At 43.3% G+C, this 19,647-nt stretch overlaps 4 protein-coding genes and 1 pseudogene across 6 annotated transcripts; 3 read left to right on the top strand and 2 right to left on the bottom strand.

Annotated features, from left to right (window-relative positions):
• Nucleotides 517–2,418, top strand: LOC109712144 (protein JINGUBANG-like). Its single transcript, XM_020235568.1, has 2 exons — nt 517–573; nt 1,201–2,418. Exons 1-2 carry the CDS (start codon nt 517–519, stop codon nt 2,416–2,418), a joined length of 1,275 nt encoding a protein of 424 aa, XP_020091157.1.
• On the top strand, nt 4,535–8,566 carry LOC109711462 (protein CREG1). 2 transcript variants are annotated; one of them, XM_020234508.1, is made up of 6 exons: nt 4,535–4,719; nt 6,950–6,985; nt 7,084–7,285; nt 7,882–7,960; nt 8,081–8,198; nt 8,338–8,566. In XM_020234508.1, exons 1-6 carry the CDS (start codon nt 4,553–4,555, stop codon nt 8,366–8,368), a joined length of 633 nt encoding a protein of 210 aa, XP_020090097.1. In that variant the 5' UTR covers nt 4,535–4,552; the 3' UTR covers nt 8,369–8,566. The 2 variants fall into 2 exon arrangements, with proteins under 2 accessions (XP_020090097.1, XP_020090096.1); XM_020234507.1 differs by lacking the exon at nt 4,535–4,719 and adding an exon at nt 5,731–5,969.
• Nucleotides 9,571–10,730, bottom strand: LOC109712143 (annotated as a pseudogene).
• LOC109711460 (U-box domain-containing protein 39-like) lies at nt 11,508–13,312 on the bottom strand. The gene is given in 2 exon segments (XM_020234503.1): nt 11,508–11,842; nt 11,845–13,312. Coding segments are annotated over 2 exon segments (1,521 nt in total). The 5' UTR covers nt 13,148–13,312; the 3' UTR covers nt 11,508–11,624.
• Nucleotides 13,084–18,860, top strand: LOC109711461 (putative DNA glycosylase At3g47830). 2 transcript variants are annotated; one of them, XM_020234504.1, is made up of 5 exons: nt 13,084–13,210; nt 16,049–17,389; nt 17,474–17,674; nt 18,351–18,407; nt 18,484–18,860. In XM_020234504.1, the coding sequence occupies exons 2-5, from the start codon at nt 17,081–17,083 to the stop codon at nt 18,721–18,723; spliced, it is 807 nt and encodes a 268-aa protein (XP_020090093.1). In that variant the 5' UTR covers nt 13,084–13,210; nt 16,049–17,080; the 3' UTR covers nt 18,724–18,860. The 2 variants fall into 2 exon arrangements, with proteins under 2 accessions (XP_020090093.1, XP_020090094.1); XM_020234505.1 differs by having other exon boundaries at nt 16,049–17,393; nt 17,481–17,674.

The following is a 19,647-nucleotide window of genomic DNA, read 5'->3' as shown; positions in this document are numbered from 1 at the left end:
TGCATGGTAATTAAGAAGTAGGAACAGTAACGTATTCATATATAGTGGTTTCTGTTGTGCTAGTTGGGATAATCTTTTAATAGAATCATAAACCCTAGAATTCTTTTTTTCCTACTTTAGAATGACACCTTGGAAGATGATCATATCCAGTGAGAACAGCAATTGGATAATTCATTATTTTACTTTTGACAGGTATAAACTTTTTGTATTTTTGCCTAGTGGTGGACTCCATAGCAAGCTTCTTAAAAACCACTATGTACATTTAAACAATATTATCAAAATTCCAAACACCGAGAGTGAATTATGTGATAAAAAAAATACAATAAAAAGTATTTTATTTATTTTTGAGAAAGATATGGTAATGTATAGATCGTAATAATTTAATTATAAAATAATTTTTGCAATCTCATTAAAATTTAATGCCACTTGTGGCCGGGATACAGAATTTGATCTGATTAAAATTTAATTTTATTCAAAAAATTTTGTGAATTTAAATTAAAAAAAAGGGGTAAGCAAATGTGGGCCACTTTCTTGCTTCTAGAACCCGACTGTTCTGCATGTAAACCGTTGAAGGTGCTTGGCCAACTGCCTCTGCTGCATTGGCACTCGAATTTTATCTGCATTGTCTTTTTCTTGAAATTTTTTTATGCTTCTCTTAGATGCTATTTAATATAAATCTTTTTTTGTTCATGTAGGCTCTTTTCAGTTATATATTAGATAACAAAATTACATGGCAACTTCCAGTATAGTTAAAAATTTTAACTCGGCTACGAATAAAGAAAAAATTACTGAGTTTCAAATCGAACAGTTAAAATAATAGATATTATTTAGAACAGAAATTTTTTTTCTGAATTATAAATACTAAATAAAATAATATTTAAATAATACTAACAAAAGTATTATATTGGTTTATCTCTAATTTTTACATTGTTTTTTTTTTAAATAAAATCTGTTTTTATTAAGAAATAACAACAATGGGGAAGAAAAAAGGATGAAAAAGAAAAAGACACTTTTGACCCACATATAAATATTGGCCTCTGTTCTATCCCTTCACACTCACAAAGTCACAACTCTCCTCTCTCTCTCTCTCTCTCTCTCTCTCCCTCTCTCTCTCATGGGCCTCACACCACCTTGCACCATACCATGTGAGCTAAACACGAAACAACATGTTGAAGAAGCTCAATCTGAATCACACCACAGGCTCGAGCGCCGCCTCTCCGAATCAACCTCGTCGCGACCCTCCGAGCCCACTCCTCCTACGTCTCCTCCCTCGCCCCGCTCTCCACCTCCCTCTACAGCGGCTCCTCCGACGGCTCCATTGTCCTGTGGGAGTGGGACCCCCTCTCCTCCTCAGGCCCCACCACCACCACCACCAGCTCCGTCGCCGCCGCCGCAAAAAGCCCCGTGAAAGCGCTTCTGGTCGTCGGAGACCTCGTCTTCAGCGCCCACCACGACCACAAGATCCGCGTCTGGCGCCGCGGCCGCCGCCGGCACGCGCTGCGCGCGGTGCTCCCGACGGCCAGGGACCGCGCGCTGAGCCTGCTGCTGCCCGCGAACTACGTGCGCGTGCGCCGCCACAAGAGCCGCACGTGGGTGCACCACGTGGACGCGGTGTCGGCGCTCGCCGCGTCGCGCGACGGGGCCCGCCTCTACTCCGCGTCGTGGGACCGCGCCCTCAAGGCCTGGCGCGCGCGCGGGAGCTTCCGCTGCGTGGCCTCCGTGGCGCGCGCCCACGACGACGCCATCAACGCCGTCGCCGTCTCCCCCGACGGCCACATCTACACCGCCTCCGCCGACGCCAAGATCAAGGTCTGGCGGGAGCTCCCCGGCCGGCCGACGACGCTCGCGCTGGTCGCCACGCTCGACCGCCACCGCTCGGCCGTGAACGCGCTGGCGCTCAGCGACGACGGGTCCGTCTTGTACTCCGGCGCCTGCGACCGGTGCGTCGTGGTGTGGGAAGGGTTCGGCGCGGACAAGGCCCCGACCGGAGCGCTGCGGGGCCACGCGAGGCCCATTCTGTGCCTGGCGGCCGCCGGCGATTTGCTCTGCAGCGGGTCGGCGGATCAGACGGTGCGAGTGTGGCGGAGGGCAGCGGAGGAGAAGGGCTGCCGCTACTCTTGTTTGGCCGTGCTGGAAGGTCACGTAGGAGGTATCAAGAGCCTGGCCGTGGCGGGGGAAAGCGCTTCTGGGAACGGCACTGCTGCTGCTGCGGCTGCTGCTGCTGCTGCGGCTGCTGCGGCTAATTCTTCTTACCTTGTTTACAGTGGGTGCATGGACGGCGACATAAAGGTTTGGAAGATTTTTGTTCCTCTTCCGAAGGAAGAGCCCTGCTTAGAAGAAGAAGGACAGACGGACAAAATCAATCCGAACATCCAAAATGTAGGCTCAGTAGTGCAGCAGCTGAGTGTAACTTCTTAGCATGTTCTGAAATCTAATACATGTAACCTGCTCGCTTAATTAGCTAACTAGCCAGATTGCACTAACAATGGTTGAAAATACATCTCATTATTTCAGTTGGAATTAAAAAATAGTAAAAACTTACAAACGGAATAGCCAACATACAGGTTGCTTGCTTTACTAGTCTTCTTGAATCGTTCTTGTTTGATCCGAAATGGAGAATCACTTGATTGGTGCTTAAAAATTTCTGAAATCACACTTAACAATAAATACTAATAAGCCTTTTAACTTTTTTGTTCAGTTCATGCATTCTTCTTTTTGAGTTGGACTCAAGCCTGTGTGTGCTTTATCTCAGATTTTCAGTAAACCCGTACCAACCAAATAAATCCTAACCTTCCACAGTCCATAATGTTTTCGGCTCCAGCATACCAAAATTGCACCACTGCCAGGAAAATGTGAGGCCAATTAAGTTTGGGAGACTTCTCAATCTTTCCCTCATCACAATTTGGCCTTGTACTTTTTTGCTTTTCCATTTCCTACTGAGCCACTTGCTTTCTAAGCGCAGCAGCTTGAAAGTGTCAATAATTTTATCTTGCTTAAAATAATTCATATATTACGGAAAAGTTTCAAGCCTTTTTATGGAAGGAGAGGTAGTTAAAAAAGAATCTTCCTTTATAACACTTTACGATTGCTTTGTACTACATTCCTGTATTATAATGTGATTGATCATGACATTTGAGGTTAGGATGAGCTTTGGAGGAAATTAATATAGTATCAGTTTATAGACCGAGCACTGAACCATAAGTAAATCGGACCTGGTTCGGGACTATCAGTTTGGTTTGGGTTCGGAAAGAACTCAAATTTACAGAACTGGATTGTGTAGTTGTCTCAGTAGACCAATTGGATATCAATAAAATTATACTCTTTCAGAATTTATGTTGCGTTTTGATTCATTACCACCTGCTGCTAATCTAAGCGGCTAACATATGTTAATGGTACTACTGTCAAGATCTTAAATTTGATCCCAAAATCTAGAATCCACGATGCATATATATGAGCATCCTCAAAAAAAGAAGTGCAACTCGTGAAACAATGTTTCACGAGTTGCACTTCTTTTTTTCCTTTTCGTTTTTTGTTTTTATACTCTTTACTATTCCATTTGCTAGGCAAAACCAGCAACTTGAAAGTGTCCACAAATTTTTCTTTTTCTTTATTACTATAACAATTGATGCGGTATAGCTGGTATATAATTTGAGTAAGGCTCCATTTATTGCGGAAAAAAGCTACGAGTCCTTCAATGGAAGGTGTTGTGTTTAGTAAGAATCTCTCCTTGATGCACCTTGAGGATAGCATTAAAGTTTATAGCATCCAAGAGAAACTGAGATTCAACGTGACATTCTTTGTATTATTTTTTCTAAAATAACAAAAAACAAAAAGCCTACAATTTTGTTTTTTTTTTATTCACATTGTTTGCTTGGCTGTAATTCAGAAATCTTAATTATATTTGATATGGCGAGGCAATGCGACATCCTTGTAGTGCTACTCCCAGAGAACAGATTATCATAATCTTAATTTCTCTTCGTTGTTCCTTCATAAAAGTTAATGGGGTATTCTTTTTTTTTACAGGTGAAAGTTCAAAATATAACTCGGAAGATCATTAAAAATATTTACGAGTACGCATTAGAGAAGCGAAGGCCAGGCACAATCTGATCCCTGATACGAAAATTGGGCCCAGTGACGCCTCTGGGCCTATGCCTGCTACCATTAGGCCCATTAATAAAACGGCATGGGCCAGGTCCGTATAAACGACATTAATGGGTCCAGCTGTAATTCTCATAAGGGGACATTCACAATGGGTCTTATAGACTTGTCTCGTCAAAATCTTTTCTTTTTTTCTTTTTTCTTTTTTTTTATAACTAAAATTTAAAGAGTTTAATCCTGGATGTAAATTTGTTCATGAAGTATCTTCTAGGAAAAAAACATTATATCCTCCAATCACCAATTTTTTAATGGGCCCAGCATAGTGGCCCTTAGGCCGTAGCAATCTACTAAATAAATGCGTCACGCCGGGGCCATTTACAATAATATAAGATAATAATAATAATAAGATAAAAGGGCAAAAAAGACGAGGAGGGAGAGAATCTAGAAGGCGCCAATGTCTTCTTTTCATCTTATCCTCTACCCAACTCTCTTCTTCTTCGTCTTCTTCCTCACCTTCGTCTCCGGCGGCGGTCGCCCCCTCCGGCAATCGAAGCCCGACCCCTCCGACGCCGCCGCCACCGCTCGGTGGCTCGCGTCCCAGAACTCCTGGGGCGTCCTCAGGTCCCCCCCCTCTCTCTCTCTCTCTCTCACTCCATAACACTCTGCTTATTAGATCCAAACCCTAATTGAATTGAGTCGATTTCGATTGTGAAGCATNTCCTTTTCGTTTTTTGTTTTTATACTCTTTACTATTCCATTTGCTAGGCAAAACCAGCAACTTGAAAGTGTCCACAAATTTTTCTTTTTCTTTATTACTATAACAATTGATGCGGTATAGCTGGTATATAATTTGAGTAAGGCTCCACTTACTGCGGGAAAAAGCTACGAGTCCTTCAATGGAAGGTGTTGTGTTTAGTAAGAATCTCTCCTTGATGCACTTTGAGGATAGCATTAAAGTTTATAGCATCCAAGAGAAACTGAGATTCAACATGACATTCTTTGTATTATTTTTTCTAAAATAACAAAAAACAAAAAGCCTACAATTTTGTTTTTTTTTTATTCACATTGTTTGCTTGGCTGTAATTCAGAAATCTTAATTATATTTGATATGGCGAGGCAATGCGACATCCTTGTAGTGCTACTCCCAGAGAGCAGATTATCATAATCTTAATTTCTCTTCGTTGTTCCTTCATAAAAGTTAATGGGGTATTCTGTTTTTTACAGGTGAAAGTTCAAAATATAACTCAGAAGATCATTAAAAATATTTACGAGAGGCACAATCTGATCCCTGATACGAAAATTGGGCCCAGTGATGCCTCTGGGCCTATGCCTTCTAGCATTAGGCCCATTAATAAAATGGCATGGGCAGGTCCGTATAAACGACATTAATGGGTCCAGTTGTAATCCTCATAAGGGGACTTACACAATGGGACTTGTCTCGTCAAAATCTTTTTTTTTTTTTCTTTTTTGTAACTAAAATTTAAAGAGTTTAATCTTGGATGAAATTTTGTACACGAAGCATCTTCTAGGAAAAAACAATATATCCTCCAATCACCAATTTTTAATGGGCCCAGCATAGTGGCCCTTAGGCCTTAGCCATCTACTATATAAATGCGTCACGGCCGGGCCATTTACAATAATATAAGATAATAATAAGATAAAAGGGCAAAAAAGACGAGGAGGGAGAGAATCTAGAAGGCGCCAATGTCTTCTTTGCATCTTATCCTCTACCCAACTCTCTTCTTCTTCGTCTTCTTCCTCACCTTCGTCTCCGGCGGCGGTCGCCTCCTCCGGCAATCGAAGCCCGATCCCTCCGACGCCGCCGCCACCGCTCGGTGGCTCGCGTCCCAGAACTCCTGGGGCGTCCTCAGGTCCCCCCCCTCTCTCTCTCTCTCTCTCACTCCATAACACTCTGCTTATTAGATCCAAACCCTAATTGAATTGAGTCGATTTCGATTGTGAAGCATCCATCGATATCGAAAAATGGGCTTGTGTATATATTAAACTTAGGACGCTAGAAAATGGTGTTTACATTCAGTACTTTCACTCATGGCGTTTATATTTGGTGTTAGATCAGAACCAGTTTGTCATTCGGAAGTGTAAGATGGATCTTACATCGCTACGTAATTTTGGTTTACAGAGTAACGAGGGAATTAGACCTGAAGACCCCCTCAACTATTGGCCTCTTTGCAATAGACCGCTCAATTACTTTTATTTTGATTGAGAGTGATTTGAGTTTCTATACAAAATTTGTGTTCAATTTAATGACTCTATTTGCTGTTAGCTGTTTAATTAATCTGGATTTATCCGCTAACAAGTGATAGAAACTATTAAATTTGATGAATCCACCAATGAATTTAACCATTTAAGAAAATCCCCTGTTTAATTGGCTAAAATCACAAAAAATGGAGCTATTTCGAAATGGCCTATAGTTGAGGGGTTCTCCATACATTTCTATCCTTTATCTGTCCTTCTAGTTTTTCGGCAGGAAGCGAAGTGTACTTTGTGCCGTGTTTTACTGGATTGTAATGTATTTGCAAGCTTAACTTATAGTAATATTGGATTTAGAGAGCATGTTTGTCTCCACACTAGGGAATTGAAGGGTATAAAATGATAGTATAGATGCTGTATCTTGCTTTTCTTGAGGATATAGATCTTGATAGAAACAGATAATTGGAAGATTGGAGATGATACTTTGCATATCACAGAATGTTAAAAAAGGGATAAAAAGTAACATGTATATTGATTTTAGGATAAGTACTACTTGATGTTGATTCATCTTTTCAAATCTGTGCATACTTTATACAGTTTTCAGATAAAGTGCTAATGTGCCATCCCCCTTTATGCACAGCACCATCTCGAGTGATTTAGGAGGAACTCCATTTGGGTAATCTTTCTAGCCTTGTTTTGAGAAGCAGCAACTTTCAAAAAATTTGAGGAAGCAAGTTGTTCTATTTTATGATGCGGTATGTGTTATACATGCAGAAATGTTGTTTCATATAGTGATGGATTACCTGGTAAGGGCCGTGGCATCCCCTATTTCTATTTGACAACACTTGATCCCACTGCAAGGGATGCGCTAAAGGATGAAAGATCTTCTTTTACTCTCAGTGAGTTCCCTCTCGGAACTTGTGGCAAGATAGATCCTGAGAATCCCACTTGTGCGAAACTTACCCTTACAGGAAAGGTACATTATCAAACTACCCACCATAGTATCGTGGAGCTTTTCATTATCTCCAATGCTCTTATTAAAATTTCTTTACAGATGAAGGCAACGGTAAATCTTCTTTTAATCTTGGCTCTGTTTCTGATAATTTTTATCTATGTAAATTACTTGTCAACCATGTATTCGTTTTGCTTATTCTGGATTGATCATGCAAAGCATACATGTGTACAGCTTTTGTATGCTTCAGAATCTTATGAGATGGAATTTGTGCCTTTTTTTTGAGAGAGAGAGAGAGATAGGTAGTATGCTACCTGCTTTACTTATTTCATTTAGAAATAAACTTAGCTGAAAATGTGAATCAACTAGGATTCGAACTTGGGACCTCGGGTATCAATTACCAAACTCTTTGCCACTTGCAGTGAAAATTTGTGCCTTCTTGTGGGGTATCCGAATCCTATACCATTTTAATATTCTTACAACTTGTACATTAGATTATGCGGTGGTCTGACCAATATCATACAATGTGTATTTCGGATATCCCGATGAATCAATGTTTATTTTGTTTGCAGGCATGTATTCTCTTTACGAAATCCATGTTTAATCTTTTTACTGTACAGCTGAAGTTAGTTGATGTCCAGTCCGCTGAAGCAGAGATTGCTCAAAGTGCACTATTTTCCAAGCATCCAGAAATGAAGGGTAAGCCTTAATAACTTCTGACTGATTTATATTTTTGAGTAACTTCATTTTTTTGGATTTCAGTGAGACAAATTTTCGAGCAACCCTATTAATTTTACCACTTTCTTTTCTTCGGCTCAGATTGGCCAGAAGATCACAACTTCCAAATATTCAAATTAGATATTGAGAACATATTTCTCATTGACTGGTTCGGCGGGCCCAAACCTGTAACTCCTGCTCAATACCTGGATGCCGGAATGTGAGTAAAGCGGTATTCAGTTTTTTTTGTTTTTTCCTCTTTTTTGTCACTATGAAAATCATACGTTCCTAAACAATTTAAATATACTTTTTTTCTTTTTATATGTTCCGTTTCATAAATTTAATTTCTTGTTAAGCAGGACCCTGCTTTCCCGGATATCCATAGAATAAAGCTTCAAACATCCTTGGTGACATCTCAACTCAAGCATGTATGTGTCCATGGAGTGAATATTGTTTCTGTGCATAGTATGAACTGCATAATATGTAATTCCTGTAAATTAATATTCTGGTGATCAGCGAACTTAAAACTTTGTCGAACACTCAGTACAAGATTATAATAAAGTATACTATTCAAATTGTACTTAACAATATCTGACTGTTGACTGAACTGATCTTGAGTTGCAGCGAGAACTCCAAGAAGGCGCCGAGGGCTTGTTTAAAGTTTAAGATTTAGGATCTTGTTTTGATATTTAAACAGCCTCTTAAGTAAAATAGCTGAAATGTAAGGACTAATCAACGCATTTAACTTCCATTCTGAAACAAATCCGGGATGTATTCATTTGACTTTCATTGGACTTCATTAATTGATTTATTCAGGAATATAAGCTTGATAAGCATGCATCGTATAATTTTAAAAAAGGAAAAGGTAAAAAGAGTGTAGAGGAACAAGCCAATCTTGTTATTAATTAGCAGAAAGATAGAAAGCTCAGAAAACTGACTGTTTTCGACAATTTTAGCAGCAAACACCATTTCCCATCTTTTTCCAGCAAAATGAGTTTTTGTTCATTTTCCTTCATCAATTTAAAAAGAGTGTTGATAGCAATAGCTCTATTTTTCACTTTTCATGTATATATAAGCAATTGTCCCTTAATAAAATACCCATTGAAAAATACCACTGATAGTAGTAGCAAGCAAAAACCACCCGCCCACTTCTCACTGTGAACCGCCCACTTCTCACTGCTTCACAGAGTTTCTTTTTTTGTTTTTTAATTAAAAAAAACGCCTAATTAAGCTGTGTTTTCTTTTTTTTTAAAAAAAGTCATTGGGACTGCACAAGAGTTGGTTAAAGACGGGGTTTGCAGACACAGTTCCGCCGTGGCGCGGCTGCACGGATCGCAAAGCACTATTCGCGGCTCGGAGCGCACAGATGGGGCTGGCAGAAATGGAGCTGAGCTCAGCGAGACTCCCCCTCAATCGATCTTATTTTTGTTCTTCAGAACTCGGTCGACTCGAGATTGAGGAGCCGCCGCCGCTGCGGAGATCCCGCGGCGCCGCCTCCGGAGCGGCAGCAGCCCCTCCGACACGACGCTCTCGTCTCCCTCCTCGGCCGCGTCCTCCCTCATCGCCTGAGCGTCATCCGCGCCATCTCCTCCTCACCCTCCCGCCCCCTCCTCCTCCTCCCTCCGCCACCTCGCCAGACCCTCTCCGCCCGCCGCCCTCGCCAGCCCCCGGAACCTCACGCTCCCCCTGCTCATCCCGCGCAGCGCCGCCACGCAGTATCTCTCCTCCTCCCCTCCCCCTCTCTCTCATCATCCCACCACGCCCCCACCGCCCCCTCGTCCATCAGCGCCCCTCTCCCCTCCGCCGTCCCCGCCAGGCTCGCCACCACCTTCAGCGCCTGCCTAATTAAACCGGCCTCCGCCCCCGCCGCCGCCAGGAGCGACCTCACCGCCCCGCTCGTCGCTGCGATCTTCGACGCGTTCATCCCCACCAGCGACAGGTAGTAGAGCGCCACCCCCGCGTCCCGCCGCGCGGGGAGCGCGTCGGAGTCGCCCCCCGCGAAGACCCGCCGGCACCGCGCCGGCGCGGACGATGGGCACCTTGTTGGGCTCCTCCAGGGAGAGGTTCACCACCGCGGCGGCGGCGTTGAGCTGGACGCCGGGGTGCCGGGAGAGGAGCGCCAGGCAGAGCGCTCCGAGTGTTCTCCTCGTGCACAGGGCGATGCGCTTCTCCGAGCTCGCTCTCGTTGCGCGGCGGAGGGAGACCAGCGCCGCCTCCTGCTCCGAGGGGTCAGAGTCCATCAGCTTGACCAAGATGTCGTCTTCCGAGCACTCGACGTTTGAATCAGCTGGGGAAGAGGATGCGCTCGTGGTGTTCGACGAATCGCCCACTTCAGGGGCTTCCTGATCCCGCGCTTCCTCGGCTTCTCCAGCAGCGACGAGGGAATTCTCCCTCCGCGTGCGCACGGAGCGCGGCCCCCTCGGCATGAGGCTTCGGACGAGGTCGAGAGCCGCGTCGGGGGAGAGGGGAGCGGGGCGAGGGAGCCCGGAGCGGTCGCACCAGCTGAGGATCGCGTTCCTGAGGGCGACGTTGGGGATGAGGAGGGGAGAGGCAGAGGCGGAGGTGGAGAGGTCGAGGGCGTGGGAGAGGGACGGAGGGGTGAAGGCGAGGTCGAGGCACGCGTGGACGCAGCTCCGCTCGAAGGACTCGCCCGTGGGGACGATGACGGGGTCCGCCATGAGAGCGCCCGAGATGGGGCACAGGAACTCCGAGGGAGCCTCCTCCGCCATTTGTCGAGAACGACGACGATGATGGGAGAAGGATTTTGGGGCTCAGCGTGTGAACAGTAGTAACATGTGAGCTGATTCTTTCCCTACGCGTGTTGCTTCCTCTTCTTTGTTAATCTACGTTGGAATTTGTTTTATTACAAGCAACCTCTGGAATAAATGGGAATAGATCAACGGTTTTGGGAGCAGAGTAATGTCGTAATCTGCCACGTCGGTAGCGCTTAGCACACTGTGGCAAATAGCATTAAGCAAGCCAGAGGTCAACCCTTATTGCCGTTGACTTGTGTTCTTTACTGTGTAAATATTTTTTTTAAAACTTGTATAAATTACGTTCTGATAACTGGCATAATTAGAGGCAACAAAATGAAGGGCTAAAACACGAAAGGTATTCATATTTATCATCATTTAGCACTCAGTAATTCCTCTTGAAAACATTCACGGATTCTCTCACTAGTTGTCTCTAAATTACTAATTGCTTAAGGCATTGTATTGTGGGAATTTTATTGAAATATCTTATTCCTACGAAAACTAATTTGCTATCGAATCTACATCGATTAGAATTACTGCTGACTCGCTTGGACCCTTTTTGCCTCTCTCCAATTTCTTTGAATTCGTTAAGCACAAACCAAATTTTATCATTAGAGGAACAAAAATTTTGTGAACAAAATACTATCTAGATTTTCTATTCTTTTTTTTAATTGCATTAATTTGCCAGGTGATCTTTATATGATTGATTGATTTTCTTCTTCAGTTCATAAATACATGTTTATAAACAAGATAAGGCATTTTGCAGAAAATAAACGAAAAAATAAAACTGGGCAATAAAATCACAATAATTCCAAAGCAACAAGCTGTTTAACAAAGTTTACAATTGAGCAGGACCAAATGGAATAATAATAATAATAATAATTTGCAGAAAATCAAAACTTGGTGGTGTTAGTCCCTGAAGTCCCCCGGAAGTCCCTGTGGCGGCCACGGTGCGCCGCTAGCCCTTCCGACACGAAGGTGCCGTCGTAGTCGTCGAACCCGACCGATCCCACCGCCGGCCCTCCCATGCCGTCGTCGTCCCCCCTCATCGCCCTCAGCGTCCTCCTCGCCATCTCCCTCCTCACTCCCCCGCCGCCTCCCTCCGCCGCCGCACCCTCGCCAGCACCGCCTCCGCCCCCGCCGCCCTCGCCAATCCCCTGAACCTCAAGCTCCCCCTGCTCATCTCGTACAGCGCCGATATACAGCACTCCTCCTCCCCCGCCCCCGCCCTCATCATCCCCACCACCGCCGCCACCGCTCCCCCGTCCATGAGCGCCGCTCTCCCCTCCGCGCACCCCGCCAGGTTCGCCACCACCATCACCGCGAGCCTCCTCACCCCCGCCTCCGCCTCCGCCTCCGCCGCCGCGTCTAGGAGCGCCCGCACCGCCCCGGGCGTCCGCGCGATCTTCGACCGGTTCATCGCCGCGAGAGAGAGGTAGTAGAGCGCCGTCCCCGCGTCGCACCGCGCGCGGTGCCCCCGCGAACCACCGGCCACTCCGCCGCGGAAGAGCTGCACCAGCGGCGGGATCGCGCCCAGGACGCCGATCGCCGCGCGGTTCTGCTCGTCCAGGGCGAGGCTGTAGATCGCGCCCGCCGCGTGGTCGCGCGCCTCCGGGTGCCCCTCCGCGAGCACCTCCACGAGCGGGGGCACGGCCCCGGACCGGACGATCGCCGCCTTGTTGGGCGCCTCCAGCGAGAGGTTCACCATCGCCGCCGCCGCGTTGATCTGGACCGCGGCGCGCTTGGAGAGGAGCGTGGCGCGGAGCGCGGCGAGGATCCGCGGCGTGCACAGCGCGATCCGCCGCTCCCGGTTCTCCCTCGTGGTGCTGCGGAGCGACACCATCGCCGCCTCGTGATCCGACGGGTCGGGGTCGAGCAATTTGATCAGGATGTCCTCCTCCGAGCAATGGTCCCCCGCGATCGAAGCTCCTACGGGGGCTTCAAATTTGCGGGTGTCCGAAGAGGCAAAGGGAGAAGAAGAGCGGGGCTCCCTCTTCGTGCGCACGGAGAGCGGAGGCGGGGTTTTGGGGGCGACGGGTTCGGGGGGCGGCGCCATGAGGCGGCGAACGAGGTCGCGAGCGGCGTCGGGGTGGAGGGGGCGCGGGCGAGGGAGCCCGTTGAGCTCGCACCAGTTGAGGATCGCGCTCTTGAGGGCGACGTTGGGGATGAGGAGGAGAGAGGAGGACGACGAGGAGGTGGTGGAGAGGCCGAGGGATGGAGGGGTGAAGGCGAGGTCGGAGCACGCTTGGATGCAGCTCCGCTCGAAGGACTCGCCCGTGGGGACGATGACGGGGTCCGCCATGAGAGCGCCCGAGATGGGGCACAGGAACTCCGAAGGAACCGCCTCCGCCATTTCCGACCGCGACGCAGAGCGCTCGTCGAGCGACGGGGTCGAACGCCGCCTCTCGCTTCCCATCACCACCTCCTCCGTTCCACTCTTCAGCGTCTGCAGGTTGACGTCCCTTTTATCGGTTAAAATGTAAGTATAGCCCCTCAGCTTTCCCAATATTGTGTTTCACTCCCTATATATTCTCCCTTTTTTTAAAAGCCTTTTTAGTTTGTTAGAATCAAAATAGAGTAAAATATTTAGAAAGTTGAAGCTGATCATATACTAACAAGTATCATTAAAGAAGGATAATTCTTTTTTTTTTTGTTTCTCTTATTAAGATGAGTGGGAAAAAACTCATTGGTTCTGAATATATAACCTGTGTGCAATTTTGAATATAGGAATTAAAATGAAACGAAATGTGAGATTTAAAAACCAAATGTGAGAATTATTGAAGCAATAAAATATTCCTCGTTCGTCCATAGGGAGACATGGAGTGTTAGGTTGTACAAAAGAGGAGAATGTTAATGAGTCTTGGATTTAATTTATGCCACCAAATGCCAAATTAGCAATTAAAAAAAGGGACAATGATCAAGCAAATAATCAACTATCTTATTAAATTCCATTTTGAATATAGATAATCAAAAAGTCTTCTCTGCAAATGCTCACACCACGTAGGAGCTCAGTGAGCCAATCACTGTTACATTGCATTAATTAGAAGCTCATAACCAGTATTATTCTTTACCCTCTTTTTTACTTAATTTTCTTGAAATACTGCTAATTCAATAGCACTATCTAATTTAACATCTGATTTAGTAATTGGATTGTCGCTTATAGACGCAATATTATGTATCAACTTAAAAAGAACTCTCCTATTCTACATGATATAACCGAATCAGTAGTTGAATCAGTAACCAGGTCAAACATTATGAATCGTACATTGAATGAATTTCTATAACAACTGGCATTAGTGGTCTAATTTTAATGAGAGTTGTGTGTATTGATAAATTAATTGGTTGGATCATGTATTAAAGGGGCATAATATAATGGGTCGGCCTATAAACATGCAATCCGTATTAGAGAATGTTGCAATCATGCTGTTCACATCCGAACAAGGATATCAGTAGAGACCAGGGAAATTTTCTTTAAAATCCCTCTTTTTGTATTCGTGAATTTCGTCAACGGTTGAATAGACCTCTTCTTTGCATGTTGTTAATATGGTAGTTGTTTGCTAGAAGCCACAAATTATGCTCTTCAATATTTGAATAGAAAGAATCTACCAAAGTAGATGATTGAGCTTGCATAAGAAAATAATCAAAAAACAGAATAAAAAAAAAGATATGCCTTTTGAAAAAAAAAACAAACTGTAGACTAACTTTTAATTTATCTAGTGTTAGTGATAATATGAGCTGGCAAATTACTTTTCAGCTTTATAAAAAGACATTTTTTATGGTGGTACACTTCACAAAGATGTGATACTTAAGGTATTTGGAGGACACGATTAGGAAAATAATTGAGCTCACTCGGTTTGATAGGGCTATGCAAATTACTAGGCAAAATAATTTCCATATTGTTGATTAATACATAATTTTAGTTACTGTTATGAAAAATGTCTAAGTAGTATGAGGACCAACACATGATTAGGAAACTTTCAGAACACGAGGGCAAGATCAGACTGCGTGCGGGTTGATAATGCTGACATATAATTAGAGACAAATTAAACATGTATTTTGACTAATTATTTATTCAATAGAAAAATGCCTTGACCAATTACAAGCAAACTATTTCAAGGGATGTAATAAAGCATGTTGCAGCTTGTGTATGGACATTGATAGAGCAAGAATCATCCTGTGCTTTTAACATCTGATCCTTCCTAAGGAGGTTAAGTTTTTATTAAGTGACTTCAATTTGGAGGAAAGCTTACAAAATCAGTGTGGAGATAGGGACACATTGGTAATAATTCGAAGGCAAGGAAAGGGTGCCCATCTCTTTTTGTTGTATGCATTTGAAGCCAAGCTGTACATTTTTTAAAAAATATTTTAAGTTAATCTCGTTGTAGATTTGCTTGCTATCACTGATATCATAATGGTTAAAGAAAGATATTTAGTGGATGAGAAAAGATCTTTGTTAGTTCAAAAAAATTGAGATGTTTTGCATCCGGTATGTGCGTGAAAGGAACTGCATCAGTCCAAACAAATCATGAGATAAGCAAGGGTACAGAGATTTTGGAGTGTGTGATATACCCTCACAGTTTTAAGGATCAAACAGAAGTTCAGGTATTGATTTGTGCAGCTTACACTAGATTATTCGAAACGATAAAATCGGATATTCGTGCTGCTTCCAACAGTTCACATACCAACTCTTTACAGCTTGTTCTGGTAAACATCTTCTTTATAAAGTTAGAATGTGGTCCACTGTGAGAAGATTTTTGGTACATTACTATTGTGTGGTGGGTCCAAGGAGATACTGAAACTAGTGGCGAACATGGACTGAGCATATATAGATCATGCCCTTACGTCGTCCATGCATTTCAAGGATCAGATGCTCAATCGTTCCGATTAAAGTTTCCTCTTGTGATTCTGATGAGGCGTTCAGATTTAACGAGTCTGAAATCACAATATTCCATTTTCAGTTCTGTTGAATACACTTTCAAAGGTTTTAGCTAGATCAGTAAGATTTTCAATGATAAGACACATAAAGAGAACTCATAAGATGTACTACTTTAACTGGCCTATGATGCATCCATTGCATACAAACATTTTAAAGGCGACATATGTTGGCTGCAGATAACTGCTCAACAGCCTTTAGTATATAATAACAGCACATTATTGAGAATTCAAGTTCAAGTTCAGTTGGAGAATTCGGAATTTGAATGTAGGTGGTGAAATTTCTGATCCTCAAAACTGCATAGATAAATAATCTATTGCCTTGCTCTAGTTTGGTCTAAAAATTTTTATCTAACTTGCCAATGTTATTTGGCTTTGTTTTCAGTTCAAACCTCCTGCAGTATACCACATATGATTCAAGCAATGAAAAGAAAGGGGGGTTAAAATCTCTATTTGAACCAATTAATCCATTCATTGCACAGATAAACATAAAGTTTCTTTGCAGAGTAATTACTTTGGGCTTTCACAACCATGATTTATTACTTCATTTTGAACTTCCTTAGTGCCATTTGATATCCCGGACAAGTGTTTTATACTTTTATTTTTTATTTTCTTACAATTATATCTCTATAAAGTAGTTAATTAGGGAGTGGTCTCAAACGGAGTGGGTGAAAAAAAAAAAAAGAAAAAGGAGAGCTTAATCGAGCCCAGTGAAGAAGCATCCATTAGAGTGTCCCTTGAGTACTCTTGAGCTGTGTCTCCTTGTCCTTGAGAACACAAAAAGGATCAGAAAAAGCAATCCAACCACTAGTTATCAGAATATATTTACATCTTTTGTGAGGAAACCGAACTTCGCTTTTCTTTACCAAACAATTTGTTGGAATCTTGGATGTAGAGAAAACATTAGGAACAAAAATTAGTTTAAAAATTATTTTTTCTCATCTGAAAATTAACTTTTCAAACAGAGAACCAGCAAGGAACAAAGAGAACTCTAATCTCTAAAATGAAATAATTTTAGATGAAAAAAGGTAAAAGTTTTGCGTCTTAATGTACGATTGTATTGTGACTTTATCCATGTAGTGTGATTCTACGTAGTAGAAGATTATACCACAGAGCTCCCTAATAAGAATAATCAAAATGAGGTTATCTTAAAAAATCCACTAATAAGAAAAAAGGTTAATATTCAAAAAATATTACAGGTTAATTATTATTATTAAATATGAAAGCTAAATATTAAATACGCTGTTTTTCTCGCTTGGGCCGTTTGAGCTCGTTGTAGCCCATTAGTACCTCAAATCGAAAGGGCCCTCCATTATGCCCAGCCCAATTTGGCTCATCCTGTCCTCTTCTCTCCCTCTCCGATCACCGTTCTCAAACCCTACTGTCTCGGCCTCAACCACTCCTCCTAACCCTAACAATGCCGAGAAACCCTAAGCGCAAGCTCTTGCCCCCGCCGGATCCACGTAACCCTCCTCCTGAGCCCTACCCGGAGCACCCCCTCCCCACCCCCGACCAATGCCGCGTCGTGCGCGACTCCCTCCTCGCCTTCCACGGCTTCCCCGACGAGTTCGCCAAGTATCGCCGGAACCCTAACGGATCTCCGCCGCCGGTAGAGGAGACGGTTCTCGATGGCCTCGTAATCACCCTACTGTCGCAGAACACTACGGATTCGAACTCGAGGAGGGCCTTCGATTCTCTCAAATCCACGTTCCCCTCCTGGAATCAAGTAGGTCGGCCGATCAAACCGTAACTTTTGTGCTAATTTAGGGGTTTTTGAGCTCATCCGAGTGATTTTGTTGTTGAATCGGAGGTTTTAGATGCGGAATCGAAGCTTTTGGAGGACGCTATAAGGTGCGGGGGATTGGCCGCGACGAAGGCGGCGCGGATTAAGAGCATCATGAGATCGGTAATGGAGAAGAGGGGCGAGATTTGCTTGGAGTACTTGAGGAGTTTGTCGATCGACGAGGTCAAGGCCGAGTTGTCGCAGTTCAAAGGCATTGGACCAAAAACGGTACCTTTTCTCCCTAATTATTTCTTATGTTATTCTTTTTCCAGCGTATAAGATTTTAAGGTAATGATAATTGCAGTGTAATTAGAAAAGCTTTGCTAGTAGTTAATCGAAATGAGTAACTCGTAGATGATAATCTTTGATGGTGGCTTTTCCAGTTCAAAAGTTCAATCTTCTTAAAATTTTTAGCAACAAAATGATCTTTCCTAGCTGATGAGTACACTTTAGTTCATTCATATGAGATTCTCTAGCTCTATAAGGTAATTTTAATGCTTAAAAGAAAAATGTCAACTGCTAGTTTTGAATGTAATGTAAAAGGTTTTGAACATACAAATTGCATGAAGGAACTATAAACCACATTTGAACTTCTGAACATTCACAAACTGCAAGAAAAAGAACAATGGTTGGTCGTTTTTAGTAGGTGATTTTTCAGGGGAATGGCTAGGAGGATCTGACAGTAACTGCATAATATACTCGTTACCTGAGTCGTGATAGGTACAATTGCTGCACTCTTCCTGAGTTGTTTCATTCACGTTGAACTTGCACTGTATTGGACACGAGTATAAGAGCTTAAGCTGCATGTTTGTCGAGGCAAACTTGTTAAATATGGTCCATTATTTTTGGCATATTTACCAAGTCCAAAGTTCAGTCTATATAATTGGTATTCAATTCATGACAGGTAGCATGTGTACTGATGTTCTATCTTCAGAAAGATGATTTCCCAGTGGACACTCATGTGAGTAGATTCTTAACCTATTTTACATCATGTTACATTCTTTAATAGATATAACGTTTCCATGCTTGGGTTATAGGTATTTCGGATTACAAAGGCCATGAGTTGGATACCGACGAAAGCAAATAGGGAAAAAGCTTATCTTCATCTTAATAGGAGGATCCCTAATGATCTGAAATTTGATTTAAATTGTCTTTTTGTAACTCATGGGAAGCTCTGTAAGATATGTACCAGGACAGTAAGCAAAAAGCAAACTGATGATTCTATTGCATTATGCCCTCTGACGAGTTACTGTTGTGTAGATGAACTTCAAGAGTAATTTCTCTGATTTTTTTTTTTTACTTGTTACCATGTACATATGCAGTGATAATGCATGTTTGTCGATTTATTCCTTGATCTTTGCACGGATGACTTTGTACTGATGCAAGTTAACAAGATCAACAGCCATTCCATCTCCAGAGGCTCCACCACTATGCATCTTTGTTTGATATAGTCGCACCAAATTAACTTGTTTGCAGTATGCAAATGTTCATGACTCTGCTAGTTTCTTGGTAGAGCTTTTGTATAGAAGTTGTTGGGTGGTACTGATGCAGGAATGCGAAAGTTGCTTGGTAGATCATGCAAATAGAACTCGCCCCCGGATCTGTTGTGTAACTTGTGTTTCGGCATATGTTGCGCAACTTGTGTTCAGGCGAGATGGTGGGCTCGTCTTCTGTTTGAAGAAGTTCACTGAAAAATCTTGCAGGAATTTCACCGAACCTCTCATCGGTTGTCACCTGCTGCTCGTGTTTTTTAGTACAATATCTCTATGCCATTGCTTTATGATTCTTCTCTGTTTGGATCTTCTATATGTTGGTGATTCCTCTGCCAAGCTGGAGAAAATCTAGCTTCACTTTATTTGGTTTAAGAAAAGTAAAAGGCTGCAGAAAATTCCCCCTTTTTTTATTTCCCCCGCGATATTTAAAAATCTATACTTTATCTTCTTAAAAAATAAAATATATTTACAGAAGAGGTACGGTGTTAATTTTGATGGCAAAATAATTAAATTGCCTCTCATTCTCTTCCACTCCTCCCCAATCCTGTTTATTCGCAGTCTTTCCTCCTTCGTCCTTCGTGCCTCCCTCGGCTCTGGCTCTAACTTCGTTTTTGTGGGCACGGATAGAGGGGTTTTGCGGGCACGGACAGAGGGGTGGGCAAGGGCGTGGCGGTGTGGCCGAGGATGTCGGTAAGAAAGGAGGCGTAT

This window comes from Ananas comosus, linkage group 6 (genome assembly GCF_001540865.1).
Source record: "Ananas comosus cultivar F153 linkage group 6, ASM154086v1, whole genome shotgun sequence".
NCBI lineage: Eukaryota > Viridiplantae > Streptophyta > Magnoliopsida > Poales > Bromeliaceae > Ananas > Ananas comosus.
The sequence above is the reverse complement of the archived record's forward strand: the minus strand, read 5'-3'. Positions and strand labels throughout refer to the sequence as shown.

Excerpts from the sequence above, each read along its gene's own strand:
- LOC109712144 (XM_020235568.1), top strand. The coding sequence starts at position 517 with ATGTGGGCCACTTTCTTGCTTCTAGAACCCGACTGTTCTGCATGTAAA. Across the intron at positions 574-1,200 it reads CTGCATGTAAACCGTTGAAG|GCTCGAGCGCCGCCTCTCCG; the intron begins GTGCTTGGCCAA and ends ATCACACCACAG.
- LOC109711462 (XM_020234508.1), top strand. The coding sequence starts at position 4,553 with ATGTCTTCTTTTCATCTTATCCTCTACCCAACTCTCTTCTTCTTCGTC. Across the intron at positions 6,986-7,083 it reads TTAGGAGGAACTCCATTTGG|AAATGTTGTTTCATATAGTG; the intron begins GTAATCTTTCTA and ends TTATACATGCAG. Across the intron at positions 8,199-8,337 it reads CAATACCTGGATGCCGGAAT|GACCCTGCTTTCCCGGATAT; the intron begins GTGAGTAAAGCG and ends CTTGTTAAGCAG.
- LOC109711461 (XM_020234504.1), top strand. The coding sequence starts at position 17,081 with ATGCCGAGAAACCCTAAGCGCAAGCTCTTGCCCCCGCCGGATCCACGT. Across the intron at positions 17,390-17,473 it reads CGTTCCCCTCCTGGAATCAA|GTTTTAGATGCGGAATCGAA; the intron begins GTAGGTCGGCCG and ends GTTGAATCGGAG. Across the intron at positions 18,408-18,483 it reads ATTTCCCAGTGGACACTCAT|GTATTTCGGATTACAAAGGC; the intron begins GTGAGTAGATTC and ends CTTGGGTTATAG.